Source organism: Strigops habroptila, chromosome 9 (assembly GCF_004027225.2).
Source record: "Strigops habroptila isolate Jane chromosome 9, bStrHab1.2.pri, whole genome shotgun sequence".
NCBI classification, from domain to species: domain Eukaryota; kingdom Metazoa; phylum Chordata; class Aves; order Psittaciformes; family Psittacidae; genus Strigops; species Strigops habroptila.
In genome coordinates, this window is record NC_044285.2 from 11,409,969 (window position 1) to 11,432,437 (window position 22,469).

The following is a 22,469-nucleotide window of genomic DNA, read 5'->3' on the forward strand; positions in this document are numbered from 1 at the left end:
ATCCTTATTCCCTCTGCAGTTTCATTCTCATTGGAAAACTAGGGTTTCCTTCCTCTGACATCCAGCTTTCTGAGGTGCCATTTATTTCCTGAGGTTTGGCACAGAACATGATCTCTGTCTGCTACCAAAATGTGCTGGACTTTACCGCCTCCCTGTGTGCTGAGATCCCCAGATAATGTGTGATTTGAATTTAAAGAAGATGATGAGCAGATTGTGCAACTGAGTGTGATGGAGTGGGGGAAAGATGTTTTGGAGATTGTTTAGGACTCCTTTAGAAATAAAGGAGTACAACAAACTTAAGGATTGATGGCAGGAGCTCAAGGAAGGTGCAGAGTTTAGGGAGGATTGGGGATCGTAACACTACAGCAGTGAAATTCTGAAGAAGTTGTCAGAGGTCATGTATGGGAGTGTTTATTATTCTTGGTTTTAATCCTTTGAGGGAAACTGCGTAATACTGGAGCAGAGATCTGTGATCAGAGCTCTTGGAAGACTCTTCCTGGTTCTGTCATGATCTCATTAATAATATTTAAACATGTTAAATGTCCAAAGCTGGCTAGAATAATACTAACGAAACAGTGTAATCTATTGATGCTCATCTAAAATGAGAAGACAAGGAAAAAGCTTTCAGTCTTAACACAGTCCTTGTTTTCTTTACATACTTTCTAATTATCCATATCTAACTGGTGAACAAACTGGGTGGAAAAGTGAAGTAATTTGGCCAAGGCCACATACTGAGACGTGGTAGAGAAGGAGCTAGAACCCGGGACTTTCTGACTCATAAATCCATGCAAGGTCTTCCAGATCATTGTTACGTGCCACTTCTTTCTTTCTTTCTTTTCCCCCAGCTTGGGATAAATTGAGACTATAAATTACTCTTTTCAAAAGTGCTTTGAAATTCTTTGAAAGGCCTTACATACATGTGAGGTATTGCTGTCATTATTTAATCAAGTTCAGTTATTCCTTAATGTATCCTGAGAAAGCAAGATGAGGAATTTAGAGCTGTCAGTGGCCCAAAGTCTCTCTAACTCTGAAATGGAAATTTACTGCAATATGAAGTGGAGCACTAGCTGCATAATGTAACCAAGTGATTGCATTTTCAATGTGGGCAGCAGACCCAGATGTTACTATAAAATAGGCTGTTTATTGCTAGAAATTATACATGGAGATTAAAGTTGCAATAAAAAAGGTTTGCACTGTATTTTTTTGCATAACACAGCAATAACTGTTTATGTGGAATAACAGTTTACCATTGACACTATAAATACTTCAAAAGTGGTATCTCGGGCATCCAGCTCTGTGTGTGTATGTTCAATTCTCACCTCAGCAGTCTCTTCATGTCTGCTAATTCTATTCAACCAGTGGGCACCCCTAAGGCTGTGACTTCTATTTGCAGAGAGGGCCTGGGCTCCTGGTGGATTGGCTTTGGATAATTGGGTATTACCAATCTAGAGTAAATAAGAAATACAGTATTGTTTCTTTCACAAAGACCGATCAGTGGATTTTAGAGAATGTGTGATTAGAGAATTGACTATTAAACCCACCATCATTAGCAAACATTTGCATATTGGAATTTGTGTATGTTTCTTCTGAACGCTGTTCTGTCACAGGTAGACCACTGATTGAGAGCAAATTCAGCTTACATGTGAATACGCAAAATAGAAAGCTAGGAGAAAAAAACCAAATAAAGGAAATATAATACATAATGCAGTAAAAGCTGCTTGGGAATGATTTAAAGATTAAAATCACTCTAAGGAACAATAGAGGGAAATGCATTAACACATGAAACAAACCAATCACCTAAGAGCGTTAAAATAGATGCAAAGATCAGAATTGGGAAAAACAGAACTTTAGGCTACTGTGTTTATTTAACAAATCCTCTGTGATTCAGGAAGAGCTTCTAATGTGTTTTACAGGTGGAAGTAGAAGTGAGATGAAAGTGTTGAAGGCTGAAATATCCAGCTTAGTTCTCCCGACACTGAATTTATTTTTCAGTTCTCATATTTTATATTGTTTCAGGAATCCAGGCATCTCTAGCATTTTGGTTTCATTATATAAGTCCTCTCCCCTGTTGTGCCATAAACTTTAAAATTTTGAAGTTCAAAGTTGTTGGCCGTGTAAATAGCAATTTGTGTGCACACAAATTGTGAACATGAATTAGGTCAGCTGGAAATGTGGTGTTTAATTGTGATAGTCTGCATGCATTCTTTGGATCGCTAAGTTCCAAACCCACACTTCCCAAAGACAAAAGAGTCAGGGGCAGGAGGAAAAGTGGGGCAGTAGGGCAGATGCCACTCATAGAGACAAACAATAGGAGAATGCATAACACTCAGTATAAACTGTGCTTACAGCAAGATAGATCATTTTCCCATCATCTGGAAAAAAATTATCTTGGTGGGGATCTGATTCGGTTTCTCTTTGAGCTCCTTAGACTGCACCTCATTTGGTTTTTGCTTTTATTGGCAAACTTAATTTTCACAGGGAAATAGTGTTAGTGTATTCATTCTCTAATTGGTTTTGCCTCCTTGCTTATATTTCTATTTCTTTGTTTTAGGAGGTTAAATTTTAAGAAATCCAGTTGAAACTGGGCTTTTTTCCCTGTTCAGTATTTTCCTAACTCTGTGGCAAGCTTTGTAATAAATTAACTTGGGATCAAGTCCAAAAGTCCTTCTTTAGGTAAACTTCCCACTGAGTTCACCAAAGATTTTGCCTGAAAGAAGGCTAAGTAGATTAAGACCAGGTCGCTGCCTCACTGTTCAATTTCATATCCAGAAGGTCAGTTATGTTATCTTTTTACTGGCAGTCTGCTGACAAGTGGTATTGATACCTTCCTATGGATTAATGACTCAATTCGCAGAACAAAGCTTGCTACTATGTAGCAAATTTATGGGCTCAGATTTTCCAGATTACACAAAGTTTATTACTGCTAATCTGAAATATGGCAAAAAAGGGGAGAGTTGGATTAAATAGAAAGGCCACAAGAGTCATTCATGTGTTCACGTTTCAGATGAGTATCGCAAATTATGCACAGTAGCTGCTCTGCTGCCAGCAAGACCTGAGCTTCCTCCAGGCCGTCCTGATGTCATCCCTCCACCACTCATTCCTGGTGTTTACCCTCCTCAACAGCCAGAAATTGTCTATCCTTCTCGGGCTCCACCACCTCATGGTAAGAAAGAAATAATAACCTTCCCCTGCACCATTTACATTTAGCTCTTTAAAAGCATGAGTTTCTCGGAAGCGGTGTGTTCCTTCAGCTGTTGGTATCTTTTGCTTGGACACATAGCCTCTGGATATCCTTCTAATCCTAGCCTGGTTACCATGGTATCTTACAGCATGTGTACCTCATTGGTAGTGTTTTCCCTGTCGAGACAGGATTTAAAAATTACATCCGTGCTGTCTGTACTGAGGCCCACGTATTGTAGAAGTTACATTACTGTTATTTTGAGGCTATTGTGAGCTTTACTGCATGTCAATATTGAGGAACGTGAATAGCTCTTTGACTAGGTTGCAGTAAGTTACTTACATTAAAGAGCCAGACTGGGAGAAAGCAGCTTCTTTCAGATTGTTTTCCCACTCTTGCTTGACCAGGTAGGAAATGTACTGATAAAAATACTAGTGTGCTGAAGAACTGAGGCTGACCAACATGAAGAAAGAACTTTTCCTTACAGTGCACATAGATAGGTTAGTTTTCTCTAGAGCAAGGAGGAAGCCAGAGCAGAATACTGATATATTCCTTATTCTGTCCCTTGCTCAGGGCATTTACTACATGCTCATATAGTCTGCAGTAGGCATGTGCCACCTGAAATTATTTGGCATAGCCACATACTCTTTCGCACATAAATACAAGCTCATTTCGCCCATGCTCTGTGCAGATGCAAGCAGACTCTGCTTGCACTGGCACGAGCTGAAACTATTTAGTCTTGGTTCAGCACCAAGCTGAGCTAATGAGCCTAAGAAGCAGAGTATGTTAACTCAGGCCTGACACTGCGCTGACGTAGCTGCACAGATTCTGCTCAGCTGGGAGCATGGACAGAGCCAGCTCGTGCCTGCCTGCCAAAGACCGTATACGCACACCTTCCAGGGTTATCCCTGCCCTCCTTCTCTCTCTGCTGTCGATGAAAACAGAGATAACTGAACCAGTCTGTCTGCTTTCTGCTACTGTAGGCTTTTAGTAGAGTTCCTGCAGTGCCATGTACCGACTTTACCACTAGATATGAGCAGACTCTGTCCTCTCTTGTCCTGCAAAAGAGGAAAACAGGATCGACTTGTGATAATGAAAATATCAGTGCTTGCTAGCTGTTTTCAGATGAATCTCTGGGTCAGTGTGCCATGTGTAATTCACATTGTGATGGAAAGTAAATGTTGACTTTTAACAGAAAATGCTGCACCAGCTGCAGATTACCAAAAACTATTATGATGAACTATTAAAATATTTCTCCAACTCTGTTATTTCAGTGATCTTGCCGGTGAACTTCACTGACTATTGCCAACTGTTCCGCCATCTCTGCCTTAATGGACGCTGTATTCCCACTCCTGGGAGCTACCGCTGCGAGTGCAACAAAGGATTCCAACTGGATGTTAGAGGGGAATGCATTGGTATGTGGGTTTTTGCTGTAAACCACAAAGGGAATTTGGTTTTAAAGAAAAAAAGTTCTTTTCCACATAATGTAATAACTCTGAATTCTTCAATAAAACAACTCCCCTCTGAAAAAACCTAGTTAAATAGACTTCAACAAACTAATTGCCTTCAACTGCAAACATTTAACAAAATAATGATAATAAAAATAATCTACAGCAGTTTTGCCTTTAACACAGTATTTAAGAAATTTCGTAACTTGCCACAAAATTGTACAGAAGGTTTTCTTGTTTTACCAGCCTGTGCTATAATATGTTTATTAGTGATTGAAAATGATCTCTTTCAAATGCTACCAGCTCTTTGATTATGCAGACAACCTATTGTTAAAAAAAGGAGTCATGATCTCACACTTAGTAAGATTTACAAGTCCTCTTTCAGCTCATCAGAAGTATCTTGTTGGGCTCTTGAGTCCTTTAATTTTGGAACTCAGCCAGAGTTTGATGATAGGAGAAAGGATTAACTGTCTTTTACATACTAGATTTTGCTTCTGTCAAAATCTGTGTCTCCAGTGAGGCTGGAAGTGTGGAGGTGTGGGATTAAGGCCCCTACCTCTTGCACATGCAATGTCTTGCTAAGTAATCCTTTTTCCCAGCTCCTGCTTAGCTTAGAACATGGTATCCTTTTACTGGGAATTCAGCGATGTCCCGTTTCTTTTCACACTGAAGCACACTACTTCTTCAGCTACAAAACATATAAAATACCTCTACAGATCTGAATAACTTTCAACCGGTATTGTAATAAAAATATACTGTGTTCTGCAGATGTTGATGAATGTGAAAAGAATCCATGCATCAGTGGAGACTGCGTGAACACCCAGGGATCCTACATATGCCAGTGTCGTATAGGATATCAGAGCACAGCAACTAGAACAGAGTGCCGAGGTAAATTATGTCTTTACATCTGTATCTGTAGTCTTGTATGCATACCAGGAGGGAAAATAGTTTTTAAGCAAAATTTAACAGATGTGTTAAATATGAGGGGTTTAAAAAAAGAAATATGGCAGTAAAAATGATTAACCTGCATGAGCTGGCTGTTCACAGCCTGGGTTATGAAGAAAGACATTTTCTCTTGGCACCATTTGTGGCTTTGAAGTGGAAGAGATGTTATTTTTTTTTTTTTAATTTGATTCTTGAGGATCTTGAGGACAATTAAACATCCCTTCTTTGGAGAAATTCTTTACCTATAAAACTTAAAAGACAATAAGAGGTGGAAGGAAAGATAAGTCTTCCAGTGAGTAAATAGAAGATTACAATGCCCTTGTGTTGTTCTTGCCCACTGTCAGAGAAAGAACAAAGCATAAATTACAGCAATAAAAACTTAGGTAAGGTATGGAAAAGTAGTGAAGCACTGGTAAGGTCTGGGTGGGGAAGCTTTAGCATACCCATTATTGGTGTTTTGAAGACCAGGCTCAACAATAGTCCTGATGGTCTTCATCCTGTCTTTCTGTGGAGTGGGAAACGGGTAGTTTCTTGGTGGTCAGCCCTCTGCCAGGGTTCTGTGGCTCCCAAACTGTCCTGGGGTGAGAGTTTGACTGTAAAGGTAGCTGCAGTTCTTTATGGTTAAGTCATAATGAGAGACTTCTGGCAGGAGAATGAATGATTACTTAAAATTTCATAAGAAATGAAGCATCTAAATGAAACAGGATGTCTGAATGCTCAGAGTCCCACTTTGTCTTCGTAGTTTGCTTTCTGCACTGAGGAGGGTTCTTTGAGCATGCACTCATTCTGAGGCAGAGTGTATCTAAAGAAGCCAGAAGAAAGCTATCTGTATTAGTGGGTGATTTTTTTTTTGCTCTTCCCTTTGTGAATCAGAAAGGTGTTTGTGGTACAGAAGCTTACTCCAGTCCAGGAGGACATGCAAAGCCAGCACCACTGCTGCATGTTGCTGGGAGTATTTGACCTAATTGGTGCCAAACAGCCATGTTGCAGAAGCATCTTCATAGTTCAGCTGACTAGTGGTGAAGGAGTGCTGAAGTGGAGACTCAGCGGTGATGAATTCACTCATGACTCATTTTTGTCGCACGCTTTTAATTTGACTGATTCATTACACAAACACATGCTTGTCAGAAGCCCAGTAGCTTAATGGCATTAAAGTGTGGTCACTTAGCAGTTCCTTTGCAGTCTATGGGAACCATGCTTGCTTGACAGGCAGTTCAGAAAATGCTATGATGTGCAGAATCTTTGTTTTCTGCAGAAATTTTTAGGACCAGTTTAGGGAAAAGAAAAAGGCTAGTGAGGTGCATTTGGCAAAATACACCTATAGCACTGGTGCCTGCCAAAATCAGCATTTGCTGTAAAATTACTTTGCAATGACTATTTTGTATGTTGAGGTTTTATTTTTTGCATACCCAAATGTGTCTGTGCCGATACGCATTTGCAAATGTATTCCTTACATCCATTCTTGAAAAATGAGGTCTCCATAATGACCAGATGTTTATCTATTCCTTGTTCTGAGGTCCCAGGGGAGGGCTTTTTCTTCATGATGAGTCTGATAGGTGACTGATTGAACATTGCAGTCTCTATCGCAAGCAACTGATTGAACTGTTGTTAGGATCCCTTATAATTCTAGTAGGATTTTGGCTGAATGAATGTCTTAATTGGAGACATAGATGAATAAGGTTGTCACATTATGATTAGTGATCGAAACAAAAAACGCCTTTCAGTTGCAGATGATTAGCTTTGAGTGTATAGGAGTCAAAGCTTTAATAGCGAAGTGCTTACCATAATCTACCCAACGTTTCTGAAAGGAGGAAGTCAGTTCTGACATGGAGATGGCTGCAGTCGTGGACATTTCAGTGGCAGGGGAGCTTGGATTTTTGCAAGTTTCGCTGAGGGGGAAGAGAAATCCAAAATGTTATTTCATAAGTAGAAAATTAGAAATACAACATAAACTAATAGTGGGTCTCCAGTCAGCTGTGTGTACATAAAGAACAACAAGATTCTGTATATTAGTTTCTGCACCCTGATTAAGATGGCATCAGATGTACAAAAGTACAAATTCTAATGAACTCTCAAAACTAAAAGGCCAGAAAACTCTTGAGATGCTGTAGCATTTCTGCCTGTCCTAAGGCTGGTGAGTAGCTGAAGTCAGGCTCAGGTACAATCTAGTGCCACAAAAGTGGGGGGAAAGAGAGGGACTGAGCAGAGAGAATTGCTGGTTGATAATGCTTGTTTATCAAACGAGGGGAGGTTTGTCAAGCTTGTATGCTTTTGCTGGAAGTCAAGAGGGCTGCAAGCTGCCACTGCAGTGAGCTATCACTTGAGCTGCTCTTGCCTCTCCTGGCCTGCTTGTAAAACAGTCATTTTCAGGGATTTCTTAGCAGCTTCCCAGAAGCACTGCACTGCTAAGAGGGCAAATACAGGTTCACAATGTCAAGAGGCATCAATTTCCCCATAGAGAGGTGTCTAGAGAGCACAAGCATTTGGGAGGCCAGCAGTGCCCTTCTGCAGAGAGGGCTTAGGGAAGGGCACCTCCAGGATATTTGGGAAGACGGCGTGGTTGCACGATAGATAGGTCTGCATGGGCTGGTTGAGATCTCTGTGAGCAGAGTCCCTTGTGTGCAGGAATCTCTGGGAGATGGTCCAGGCCTTGATGGAGAACACTGAGCAATCTGAAAAATGTCTAGACAGTCTGTCTCAGCATCTCCTCTCCCCTCGTTTGGAGAAGAGGGAGAGCTGCCAGCCTCGTGTGATATCACTATTCAGGTCCTCCAAAGCACTTGCCAAGCACCTCCTGCAGAGAGAGGGAAATGAGCAGCTGATGTTTCAAATATAAAATAAGCAGGAGAAATATCTTCTGAGGTGGGAAAGTCTCAAACTGTCCTGTTATCTTACAAAGCAGCAGCAAAATTCAAGCTTCCCCTGTCTTTTCTTCATGGTTAGATATTGTTGAGTTAAACTTCAGTAAAAATATTTTCATGATAAACAAAAATGCAAAAAAGCAATTGAAAGGGTCTGATTCCTGTCTGAGCAAGCTGCAGGGTAATAGTCACTGAAATTCTTTCACAGCAACTTGAAATTTCAAGCTGATGAACATTTTCCACCCCCATAATGTTCACTTATGGAAATCAAAATAAATCATTTTTCAGGTGAATATAGTTTCCATGTAGGGTTAAAAACCCAGGGGAAAGGGAAATGGGAAAAATTCCTCTTGAGTATAAAAAAGAAAACCCCCAAAATGTTATTTTTCTTTTTGGTTGGCTTTCAGACATTGATGAATGTTTACAGAATGGTCGTATCTGTAATAACGGACGATGCATAAATACAGACGGCAGTTTTCACTGCGTGTGTAATGCTGGCTTTCAGGTGGCAGCTGATGGGAAAAACTGTGAAGGTAAGGCTCTCCTGAGTTTATTCTGTATCAGTAGTTGCGGTTACAAGAGGTTATTCACGTCAATGAAAAAGAAAAGGACCTCTGGTGGGGGGGAAGAGAAGGAACAAGGCATCAAATTTCTAAATACCTTTTGCTGTATCTGGGAGGGCAAGTAAACTGTCTTTTGCAGCCAGTTCTGGAGCCTTGGCTTGGCAATCCTCAACGGGATGTCTGTCCAGCAGGAGAAATAGCACATACCACTATCGCAAAACGCAGTTTCTTTGATGGGAGTGGTACATTTTAAAACGGAGCACAAGTCACATGCTGCCTGGTTTTACTGTGTGTTTAACAGCATGCTTTATGGGATCTTACTGGGTGACTAGCAATGTGTTTTATGTAGATGCAATCTGGTCTGACCCATAAAAACTGTTTTAAGAAAAATTTGTAAACATAATTGATGTGTTCCTACCTCCCAGACCTTTAGTAAAGGGGGGAAAAAGAAGAATGTTCTTTATCATGCTTCCCAAGGTCCTTGGGAGGGTTCCCAATGATCTATTCATACGTTAAAGGAATTTCAAGCACTGTTCTTAGAAACATTTTTGGCAGAATATTATCTCAGTGATTCAGCTCAAAGACTTAAAGCCAAAATTCCTGGTTGGGATAGATACACGATTTTTTTTTTTAAAATCATAAATTATTTTTGTCTGACTTAGCCTGTAAGTAAAAAGAAAACACACCATGTCTAGAAGTGTAATTTCTGTCCAACACAGCTGCAATATTAAGGAAAATAGCACGATTCCGAATATATTGTAATGTCATTATGATCCAGTGATTTTATGTGCTAGTAGTGATTCTGTTAATCCTTCGTAGAGACAGACATTTTAAGACTCTGGTTTTCCTGACTCTTTTTTAGATACAGTTTAGCACTATAAGCTGCTTTTCAAATATCTTATTATGGAACTATATTGACTAAATATATTTAGAAATGAATATATTTTGGAAAAAACCCTCGATTCTGATTTCTTCCTTTCCCACCAAATACCATGTGCTAATAGTAATAAGAACCAGGACATCGGCAGTCTGGTAAAACATTTTTAATTCCATTGCATAAGTTGCCAGAATGTCTGTTGCATCTACTTATGAAACAGTTTCATCTCTGGCATTGTAATGCATTGAGTTTTGTTTGTAGGAATACATGTGCACACACACTAATCAGTAAAGACTATGGCATTGTGCCACACTTTAATGTAACTGTGTATACTTCTTTAGATGTAACTGGTAAATAAGGCTGATTTTTTTGGATGTAACATCCGAAACTAATTTCATTTGTACCAGGACAAAATAAAGTCTAAAAAGGTAGAAAAGCTTACTCAAATCAAGCAGTTATCATTGTATTTGCTTTTTTTCCCTCCTCCCTCTTTTGGTAGTGTGAGTAACTGTGTAGGGTTCAGACTAGCACTGTCTGAGATCTCCACCTTTTCCTATTTGAATTCTTCATGCCATTAGGTCAGATGGTGAGTTATGTTAGTACGAAGCTATGATTAGTGAGTACCCTCATATGTGACCTGTCATACTGAATCCAGGGAAGAGGCAGTTTTCATTTTAAACAGAAATTGATGATGGAAGTGCCCACAGAATGCATGCTCGAGCACAGTGCTGGGAATTCTCCCACATCATGAATCTTAGACTCATCCAATGGAGGTTACAAAAGTTTTCACTCCAAACACAAATGCCCGCTCCTCCCCTTTCAGGTGATCTTAGTAACAGAATTGTGTTTATCATTCCAAATGGGAGGCTGCTTCTAACCTAACTTCTGTTTACATCAAGATTGAAAATCCTCTTTAATTATGTACCTTTCTCACTATTTTTTTTTAAATGGATTTTACCAACTGGCAGTTCTTAAGCTGTCCAGTTTCTCATCCATTTTTCATTCTCTTTGCTCTTTTTCGGTGCATACCTTTAGATGTTAATGATTCATTATGAAAAAATGGAGTTGTTGCTTTGACACACCGTCCCGTCCTATGTTTCTGATTATCATGTACCTCTGACAACTGATAAGGAAATGGAGGGTTATCTTTTGGATATAACTAGTAAGAGTTCCTTTACTTAAACATTCTGAACATTATCTCTATAATGTACTTTTTCAGATATGGATGAATGCAGCATAAGGAACATGTGCCTCAATGGGATGTGCATCAATGAAGATGGCAGTTTTAAATGCATTTGTAAACCAGGGTTCCAGTTAGCATCTGATGGACGCTATTGCAGAGGTGAGCACAATAAAGTTTGTGAGTCATATCCCTCTGGTAGCTTCAAGAATCGCCTCATTTCCTTACAGTGGTCCTTGGGGACAAGAAATACTGGGCAGAGTCCTCATCAGATATGCTTTTTTAATCAGCTGCATTGATTTGTCATTGTGCAAGACAGTACTCAGTCTTTTCCACAGTGTTGAGTAACAACCCTAACCATCCAGTGGGAAACATTCTTTGATGAAAGACTGTGTGATCTGATCTAGTTAAACTCCAGGGTTTTTTACCTGTGAGGCCTTCTGTAGTTTGGCTCCAGTCTACCTCACTTTTTGTGTTTGGCTTTTGAAAGTTTTCTGCCTTTGGCCACCCAAGCATCCTGGCTCATTGCCTTCTTTGGGTTTTTCTCTCATTCCTTGCCTGGGTGTTCCTAGTCAATACAGAGTCTCCGAGGAGTGCCTGGCACCCCATGTGACTGAGATGCAGACATGAGCACCATAGCAAAATTGTCTTTCCCATTTGCTGCGCTAGCTCAGCAATACCCCCTGTGGGAGACACTGCAATGTTCTGATTGCTAGTTATGTCACCAGTTTCCGTTCAGTCCTGTCAGGAACTGGAAGTTTTGAGCATATAAATCTTCACGTTTGAACAAGTTTTATGGGCACAAAGCAGCAGTCGAAATAAGGAATAAACAAGTGCTGGGCCAAGATACTTACAGTTTTTCTTTTGAAAAATTTAAAATCTTTGAACTCTTGGAATCAAGGCAGAAAAAATGCTTGTGTACAATTTGGCAAATTGCAAAAAATGTCTCACTGGATTACACAGCAGCATCTTGTTGTGGACCAATAACAAAACTATATGTTTGATAAATAATTTGGTTTTGAGAGTTAGTGACATGAAAGGTGAATTAATTTGAATCCTGTTGCTTCTTGAACACTGTACCAGTCTTAGATCTGTACTGTCTGGTGTCTAGACTTAGACTTAGATCCAAACCAGGCCAGTAAGTCTGGTAAAACATCCAGAACTTCTCTTGATAACTTTTGCACTAGGGATGCAGGACAGTACAACCCAGTCTTTGGATGGGGTAATCATGTATTCTAATGAGAGATGACCCCATTCTGCTTTGTAATAGGGTTGTTTTGATTGGGAGAATGAATTGGTGTTTAGTTTCTCAAATGAACAAATGTGCAGATCCATACAAGTGTCTCCTTAGCTTAACAGCTCCTGGCTGTGTTTGCTGCACACGTAGAACAATCAGCTTTGTTTCTGATCTTATGTGTTTTCCAAGTGGTAGGTGTATGTCTGTGCTTTGCCAAAGCTTATTTCCTAACTCGTCTGTGTGTGGGACCAGCAGTGAGACTAGCTCTCAGACTTGGCAAGGAAGAACTCAGTGCCCATCAGGCTTTGGCATATGAGCCAGTTGTGTCCCCAAAAAACACTGGTTGCTCTCTGTGTTGTTAGCAAGGATGCGATTCACTGACGCAAGCTCAGCCTAAATGCTTGTCTTGATTTTTGTCCTGAGCATCTTTTGCATTTTTTCTTTTTTCTTTTTCATTAACATCAGTCCGTGCACTGAAATGCCATCCAAGAAGATGGTATGCAAATTGCTTCAGACTACTTAAAAACCAATGATACTCAACTTCACAGCCTCTGTAACGTGCCTCCTGGCTAAACAGGAGTATGGATACAGCCCAAAAGGGGTTTCTGGCCCTAGAGAAATGTTACTTCTGTGCATCAAAGGAAGAATATTTGAAAATTATCCAAAATTGTAGGCAACTCGACTGATTCCTACTGAAAGTTGGAACAGATCTTATAGTAAAATGAAGGATTTCTCCCACTGCTTTTCAACACTTACAGTAAGCCTTGTTCTCTGTGAATGAGCATGCAAACGTTCATTACATTTTAAAATTGCTGTTGGGTCAAAATCAAACCAGATTTTAAGACCTTGACACCCAAATTAGACTTTTTCCCCACTTTGTATTTGTCTCATTTTTTCCACTTGCCCACAGTATCATGAAACAATTCCCAGGAATATAGTGTCTACAGAGAGCACAACTCTCTGGTGAATGTCTCCAGTCACGTTAGTAAAAGTTTAAAACATTGATCTTTAATAATGTCTCTGCCTGTATGTTTTAATGTTTATCCTTATTGAGTCCTTTCTCCACACACCATATGTACAGAGTAAATAATTTCTGTCCTACAGAACGTTTAGCCTTTGAAACGCTCAGTGTTCACACTGCGTATCCTGAATTTGTTTGTGAAGTGAATGCATTAAGATCTTACACAAGCTTAAACTCTAAGCTCATGCTTGCCCATGCAGTTAGTGCTCGTGCATATTGGGAATGTCTGTATGCACGAACTGACATTTCTGCAGCATAATGGCTACCTACCTGAGCAATTTTGATACAGAATTGAACATGTGTTTTTGCCAAACCCTGTAGGGGATCAACAAAGGAATATAAGATTTTTAGTGGGCAACACATTGTGTCTAAAAACATCTCATTTGGTGCATGCTAAGCTGAATTTTGAACTATTAAGAAGAATTTCTAACCCAAAATTGGGGATATTGTAATTGACACTTAGTTCCATAAAATTGGAATTTAAGTATAATAAGTACAAGGCATATGCTTGGCTGTCTGGTAAAAAATTCCACTCAGGCTTTATGAAGTAACATGCCAAAAAGGAATGTTACACCATAGTCTTGTGTATTCCCTGTAATACAAGACATACTAAACTTATTCACCATTAGCTTCTTTCACTGATGATTTGCTGATGATTTTTCAGCAATACTTACATCAGGCAGGCAGAGGTTTAAAGCATTATTTCTGTTCCATACATTGTTTCGTCTTTAGACCAAACAGGAATTCCCCAAATTGAAAGCTGTTGCAAGGCAACTGGAAGTGGCGGTTTAGTAGTCTGAGTAAATTTTTCCTGGTTAAAATTAGAGAACTTAGTGTACCCAGCTGGCACTACTGAGCAAGCTAAGCAGAAAAGGCAAAAACTTGTTGGACATGGAGAATGAGTCCATTAGTTGGTTTTCCAGAACCTGGTTGGGATATTCTGGCAAAAGTCAGAAAAACGAGTATTTTTGAAGTTATCCAAACGATGCTTTTTACCACAGATGACGACGGAGCTTTGTCAAGGTTAGAAGTTTGGACTTTATGCCTGTGTGTTGTGTGCAGTTGATTTACTGGAATCTCAGCCCCGGTGAAATCAGAGGCTTTTTACCCCATCTTTACTAGAGCCAGTTTTTCAGTTATCAGCACAATCCTAAGTGACCCACTTTACCTTTCTATAAAACATCTATAACAGTATTTTCAACACATTTATAAAGTGGTGCAAAAGAAAATGGATTACACATTTCACCCCTTCATAGCTTACAGAATCTTTTTTGCAAATGAACTACAGGAAAAGGAAAAAAGTAACTGCCTTTCTGTTTCTATAAGTAACCTTAAAAAAGGAAAGCTTCGGGTTGGGTTTTTTTTTTTCCTTTTAGGAGAGAGAACTTGTATCTCTCAAAGGAACTCAGTGTTGTCTAACAAAATAACTGTTTACACTGCTAAATAGTACGGGCACATTTTGAAGTCCCATCTCTGTTTTTAGTTGCACTGAGTAAGGACTAAATTTAAAGTGGGAAAAGCATTTAAGATTTGTCTGAAACAGAACAAAAGATTGCAGGATGAAATAGAAATGAATTGAGCCCATGTACTTAAATTTAACTTCTATTTTAAAATGCAGTTTGAAGAAGGAATCTTGGATCATACAAGCCATGTTTTATGCCAAACAACACAAACTAAGTAAAACACAGAGGTGTTTCACTCTCAATTTGCCCTTTTAAGGTCAGAAAAAAGGAAATTGTCACACACACTTTCTCTTGTATATATTATGGAGAGTTGTTATGAAGTGATTATTTTATAAAGCTTATACATAATTCCAAATAATATTTTAAACACTCCTTTTCTTAATCACTTGTAAAATAATGGCATGCTCTCTGTGTCTAGAGAATGATCTTACTAGTGACAAGATATTCAGCCTATATAATTTTTTTACTGATTTAACATCCCTTTGTGATAGTCTAATATTCTAAGGCTTCATTCTTGTATTTCATTGCAAAGGGCCTTATTGTTCAATGTACTGTTGTTGGGCAAAGATGGTAGCTTGTGCTCAGCAGTCACTCAGGGCTCAAATCATTAACAAATTCCTTTCAGGACTGGTGTGCACTCTGTCCATTGAAAATTTGTGAAATGGGCTGTAATGAGCATCTGATAGGAGAACCCAATTGTCATGCAGATCACCAGGAGACACTACGTGCAGGCAGGGTTTGACTGTGGAGATTCAGATGTACTTCCAAAAACTGAACCCGCAGCAGGAAGAATGGAAATTCTTTGATGGTCATGTGAAGGCACCTAATAGATGGGCTGAAAGAATCAGTTTGCTATCAGAACTGATTTCCTACAGCATGAACTAACTGTTAACATGGAAAGGGAATGCCCTGGTACACACTACAGAAGTCCTTTGTCTCAGCAATCACAATTTCCTCCTTTCTCTGATTATGTTTTTGCCTGAATGACCCTTAAATCAGAATACGTACCTCTTGGGAGCAAGTTAGGAAACTGTACTCCCTTTTCGATCTCCAAGGAGAGTGAAATTGTTCTGTTTATTTCTCCTGAATTTTGCATATTCTTCTGTTATTTCACAGAATGAATTAATCATTATTCCTAATAAAACCTTTACTTGAACTAGTTTCCACTTACACTTGATATTTTTCTATAGGATACATTGTAAATAAGCTGCGCAAATGCAAGTTTCAGCCAGGCATTGAATACTCTGTAATTTAATTTCTAATAAAGCTCATTCTGTTCTCCAACAGACATCGATGAGTGTGAGACAGCTGGAATATGCATGAACGGGCGCTGTGTGAACACTGATGGCTCTTTCAGATGTGAATGCTTCCCTGGCCTTGCAGTAGGACTGGACGGGCGCGTGTGTGTCGGTAAGACAAGCTTAACGTGTGGCAAGTCCCAGTTAACCAGTGTTAGGGCATTAATGCTAGACTGATTGACAGATCAAGTTTGAATGTAGAATTTACTGTTGTTCATAGATTGGTAGGTGGTAGTTATAGTGGATATTTACTGTAACAGCCCATTTTGCTTGTTTTCCTTTGTATTTAAAGGGAACAAAATGTGTGGGCCATATCATAAAGTCAGGTAGACTATACAGCATAGTGCTGTTGGAGGTGAGTAGGTGAGAATTTGCCCCATTTCTGTCAATGTAAAACTCCTCATTTGTCACTAAGCTTAAAGATTTAATTGCTCTTTCACCTCTTTTTAAAGTGGGACATACCGGTTTTTCACTTCTGCCTATTTCTCTACAAGCAAAAGATGTTTGAGGTGTTTGATTTTAAAATTCTGATGTGTCTGACAGCCATTAAGGTCCACTTTTTAAAAAGTAGGAAATGTCACACCTGGACCTGAGGAGATAAACATTTTAAATCTTAGGCACTTGAATAGCATTACTGACTTTTTCTTTGTTTTTTACAAACAAAGAAAGATAATTTTTTTAATGACAGCATATTTTGTGATCTTTTCCTTATGCCAGTCGGGGTTTCTTTCTCATTCTGCCTTTTTTTCAGGTATAAAATGAAAACAAAAGCTTTAATATGACCTTGGTGGGCTTAATCCAGGGTGTTGTGCCAGTGGTGATTTTAACCTCAATGAATCAGAGACAACTAATAAAGTTGGGAGGGGGGGAGAAAATACTTCTTGTTAAAATCAAATAAGTCCTCTAACTGTGAGAATAAAGTAAACAGTACTGAGTTGTTTTGGAAGTTTTGAGATATACTTGGTTCTATCTCTAAGATCCTGCTGCTGGGCCCATCAAGTTACAAGTAAGTAATGTCCCTGTCACATGGCGGAGTCTTTGTCCCTTTTTTTTGATGTATTGATTTTTCCCCTAGTTCACTAATGCATGTTAAGTAATTAAATGCAGTAACTAGTTTGGATGTCTGAACTCTTTGGAGCATGAGGAAGAAGAATTTCCTGTCCCAAGTAGAATGAGGATATAGTTGGGTGAAAAGCATAGAGAAATGGTGAAAGATGTTATGTTTTGATAGCTATTTTACAGTATTTGGTACCTGAGCTACATTTAATACTTGTAATTTATGGCAGTTGGCTAGGACAGTATTAAGAGAGATTTCTTTCCTCAGATACACATATGCGAAGCACATGCTATGGTGGCTACAAGAGAGGACAGTGTGTGAGACCATTAACTGGTGCAGTCACAAAATCAGAGTGCTGTTGTGCCAGCACTGACTATGCCTTTGGGGAGCCTTGTCAGCCCTGCCCAGCACAAAATTCAGGTATGGCATTATTTGCTGGTATATATTTTAATCTATGCTTTATGTTGATATACTACTTTTAGAAAGGCAAAATACAGTTTTGTATTAACATTGCGCCCTGAATCAGGAGGGTTAAATTGTCATATAACATCATATATTTTGAGCAATCTGCTGTTTTGCATGTTGGAAGAGTGCAGGAGAGAATTGTTTGAGGCAACAGTAAATGTCAGTGTCTGGGTCCAGAGTTGTTACATGCATTAAGGGATTTTCAAAGAATAAACTCAATTTTAATAGATGTGGATAACAAAAAATGTATTTTTTAAGTTAGTAGTGGAAACATCTGGAGTAGGAGATAGCTAGTTCCCTAAATGTAGTTATTATTTATTAATTTTAGCAATTTAATCATTTGGAGTGTTACTGAAGCACAAATATATTGGAAAATGCAGACCTATATGGCAACAATTAATGCTGATCTGCCTGTCAGTTTATTCTTTTAATTGTTCTGAACTCAAAAGAACTTGAACTTAGGAGTAATTGAGACATTTGAGATACTTTGATACATATTTAATTAATTTTTTAAGGATAAGAGATCCTTGATCTGCAGTGAACTCCTGAAGATATGGAGTTAAATATGGGCTAGATTCATAGGAAAACTTTTTCTGTTTCCTGGTCACTTTGAATGTGCACCTTGAGCAAGGGCTTGGGCATATGAGTTCTGGAGAATCTTGCTGTGAATATGTTATGGTTCATTTCTGTAGGAGGGCTAGCATGAAGTTTATGTCTGTTCCTAAATGCCTCGGTTCATGATGTGAAGTTTTTACTCATCCATCTTCGTGAGCACATGCAGACCCTGAATCTGTTTCACAGGTTCAGAGCACTGTGAGGCTATTAATGTTTTTAGAATAATTGAAAGGCATGTTATTTCATTCGAATAATTAATTGGCATATTGTAAGTGATGATGCTGAAAGCAATGAGCTAAGAAAGAATATTCCATTAAGTATTTTAATATTTTTCCAGCTGAATATCAGGCTCTGTGCAGCAGTGGAACTGGCATGACTGCAGGAGGAAATGGTAAGATCACCTAATGTAATTCAAACTATTGGAGTTCTGGCTAAAAGTGTTACCTTGATATCCTTGATTTGTTAGACATGCTGGTGGGGATGATGGCAGAATAGAATGAGAGGAAGGCTTATTCAAATGGCTATTTGTAACACATTAGAATAATTTAGGGTGCAATGAGCGAGCATGCCATTTCACCAGTGTGCCCTCTCTTTTATGCCATGGAATGTATGTAATTACTGTTATAAAATCATGGCACGTTTTTGAGAAGTGTTATTACTTATATGACTTAGAAATAAAATATGGAAGTCATATTTGCGCATTCCAACTGAAATCATCCTGAAGAATAAAGCCATGTTGAACGCTGAGCTTCCTCACATATTTTCGTCTGTCAAAAACGACGAACTGACCAAGTTTGGTTAATTACAGAGAAGGAGCAAATGATGGCAATAAAAGCTTTGTAGTCATAGAACTGTGAAACTGCAAACTCTTAAGTCAGCCAATGCTCACTGGTAGATTTGCTGGCAGTAGAGAGGGGAAAAAAATTCAGAAAGGAGGGGTGTTCATGCTTTAGAGAGTGATGCCATCTGGAAATCCTATGGAATCAGGAGATACAGGGGGCTGTTAGTACACGTGCCTCTCTAAATGTAAGACCCCAGTTTAATACCCCAGTTCTTACCTACAGTTGACCTACCTCTTAAATGTCTATGGGCTGGAGATGGTTTTAAATCAGGTGTGAAAGGAATGTTTTTTTTTCTCGAGTGTGAATATTTATGTGGGGTTTTTTACCTTTATATAGATATTAATGAGTGCTTACTGGATACTGATCTCTGTCCAAATGGAAGGTGTGAGAATCTGCATGGAACATACAAATGTATATGTAACCCTGGATATGAAGTGGATTCAACTGGGAAAAACTGCATTGGTACGAAATGTCCCATTTTTCACTTTGAAGTTTGGTGCTTGGTTTTTATCCTCTTTCACCTCTTTTTTTTCAGTATTTCATCACATCCACTAGCTGATCTTCTGATATTTCTGGATGTTTCTGCTGAAGTCTTGTTTTAATTTCAGTGCTTTGCAATGCTCATAAAATCCTCCACTGTGGGGCTGTAAGGGATCATTGCTGTCAGTGACTCAAATCACTGGCAACCAGGCAATAAACATCTAGTTCAGTTAAGTCCACTGAACACGCACTCTGCAGTACCAATGCTTCTCAAAACCAAAAGAAGCCAGATCCTGCAATTATAATCTACCACAGCAGGGATCTAGGATCACCAGTCTGCTAGGTGCCTCCAAGACCAGGGGATTTAAGTAAAACTCCCAACTGATCATAGAAAGATAAGCATCTCAAATGCTACAGAAGGCTTAAGTGTTTTCTCCCAACTCTGACTTTGGGGAAAATTCTCTTTTGACTTTCAGACATGATGATTGGTTTAACTCTAACTGTACTGGCCAGACATAGGAAAATTTATTGTCATTGGAAGCATCTGAAGGCACAGTATCTCTAGCTAGGGCTGATTTCTTGTGCTGTACAAGTGAAAAAACAAAAAAAAGAAGCCAAATTTTTCATCACAAAGTGAAATAATTTCATTTTGCTCCTTAGAGGTGACCTGTGGGAAGCACTGTGGCATGGGATAAAAAGAATTCAAATAGGTAGCAGTGCAGTCTCTTCTCTCACTATCTGGAGTGTAAAAAGCCCCATCAGATGCCTGCAGACTCTTGTGAAAAATTTCGATTCTGGCAATTCTCTTGTTCCATTACACAGTCTTATCGAAAGTCTGTAACTTAAGACCCTTTCAATTTTCCACTTTCTCCCACTCCTGCATTGGTGCATTGCTCCAGACCTGCTTTGCTTAACTGATTAGAGAATTCTTCTGGTTTCCCGTTAAAATTTATTTGTGATCATTTTATTACCAGTTGATGTTGTATGAATATTATCCTTTGACTTAGCAGCATGTCAGCACTTACCCCCAAAGTATTTATAAAGAATCATCATATCCTTTCTCAAACTCTGTTGGCAAAACTATCCAAATCCACACTTTCACTCTTTTCATAAAAGCAGAAGCTGCAGCCTTCTCTTGAACACAACTGATCTGACCAGTCTACAGTGTTCTGATGAGGTCTGACCAGTGCCACATATAGTGGTGCCAGCAATTCTCCATTGGCCCTAGAGTCCATCAGGTTTTTTTTTTCAGACACATGTTATACTTTGGGATCAAAGTCAAACTAATTGGGAGTTACATCCAGAATTTTTTCTTTTCCATAGCCTTCAACTGATGAGTTCTGGTTTACGGCATATTATTGTTATTGGTCCCTAATTGCAAGGTTTTGAGTGTTGGTGATTATATTTCATCTTATTTCTCTCATTCACATTGTCAAGATTAATTTAGTCTTGCATGATTCTGTATATTGGTAATAACTTCCAGCTTAGTGTGTCCACAGGTTTTGATCCCATTCATTTTTTGTTTCTGAATTGCAATGAATATTTTATAGGACCAGTCCCAAGACTGATCCCTGAAAGCATTGCTAATATCCTCTCTCCATTGTGATTACTCCCCTTTTTAATATACCCTTCTGTAATCTCTCTTTCAGCCAACTCTGGAACCACCTTGAAGTTCTTAAATTCCTTCCTGTATTTCCAGCTTACATAGTAATTTTATTTGGGTTCTGTATTCTCTACTTAAACCTAAATAGCTTAAGTCATCTGTGTTATCCCAGTCTAAACTATCCATTATCTTTTTTTTAAAAAAACAAGAGTTGATCTAACTTTGATAAAAGTCATGATGTAATTCATCCCATTTTCCCATTTGCTTCTTTGGCTTTACTTATCCACGTCCCATTTCAGTGTCTGCCCGTAGCTTATGGCATCCCTTCTCTTCTCCCCATCCATCTGTGAGTTTTCCAGTTGCTCCTTAGCCCACCCTGTTGCAGCCCACATCCATGCTCCATAACAGCTGTTTCCTATTCTTCCATAATGTTCCACCTGGCCCTCTCTCAATTTTTCTGAACTCCTGTGAAGCTTCCCACATGGTCTGTTTTATTCTGCAAATCTCCCTGCTTTTCCTAGCACTTTTGCTGTTCCCAGCTGCTGTGCTGACCCTCTGAGTCTTCCCAACTTCTCTCAACACTCTCTGAGGCCTCTCTGACCTAGCCAATTGTTCCTGTCTGCTCTCAGGGTCTCTCCTGGTCTTCACCTGCCATTCATGGCCTATTGCCACCTTTTTGCAACTTCTCTCCAATGATGACAGGTCTTCCAAAGATTTCCTAAGGGCTCTTGAAATTTAGCACTAGCATTTCTATTTAAATTTTTCACCTCTGAAGCAAATGTAGGCTTACACTGGCCTTGTAACCATAACATCTAAGACAGTTCAGAGCCAGCTTGGAAAAAACGGTGATTTAGAGACCAGGATGACCAGCAAACCTTTCCAAACCAATCCTCTCTTCATTTCTTTCATGACTGTGGGGGCTGCTGTGCTGGGAATCAGAGACTGCATAGACCTAGTCCACAATATAGGCAAGATGAAAGTGTGATTCCCAGCTTTATTTTAAATCATGGTGTGGCTGTCACGTATTATGAATATGTGTAGAAAGGAAGTACGAGCTCTTACAAAAGCAAAGCAGCCTGCTAAAGAATAAAGCTCAGGAAAAAGTCAACAAAAATATACTGAGAAGGCTGTGGCTCTGTTGGTTTTTTATTTTTCCCTGTTTAAAAAAGAAAATTAAAATGTTAATTTTTCTCTAGGTAGTATTTATGTGGTTTGAATTTATATAACTATTATTGTTTCCATTATTTTAATGATCATTTTCATGAGGAAGGTGCAGTAAGTGGGTTCTTTATTGTTAGTTTATTCGGAATGGGCATTTCCATTTGAAATAATTCCA

At 39.0% G+C, this 22,469-nt stretch overlaps 1 protein-coding gene across 1 annotated transcript in view; it reads left to right on the plus strand.

Moving 5' to 3' along the window:
- Positions 1–22,469, plus strand: part of FBN1 (fibrillin 1) — a 153,573-nt gene that overhangs the window by 67,882 nt on the left and 63,222 nt on the right. Inside the window, exons 11-19 of the mRNA XM_030497615.1 lie at positions 3,005–3,163; positions 4,453–4,593; positions 5,395–5,514; positions 8,840–8,965; positions 11,092–11,214; positions 16,061–16,183; positions 17,396–17,548; positions 18,546–18,599; positions 19,387–19,512. Of these exons, the coding sequence (XP_030353475.1) occupies positions 3,005–3,163; positions 4,453–4,593; positions 5,395–5,514; positions 8,840–8,965; positions 11,092–11,214; positions 16,061–16,183; positions 17,396–17,548; positions 18,546–18,599; positions 19,387–19,512 (1,125 nt within the window). The remainder of the gene's footprint in view (positions 1–3,004; positions 3,164–4,452; positions 4,594–5,394; positions 5,515–8,839; positions 8,966–11,091; positions 11,215–16,060; positions 16,184–17,395; positions 17,549–18,545; positions 18,600–19,386; positions 19,513–22,469) is intronic.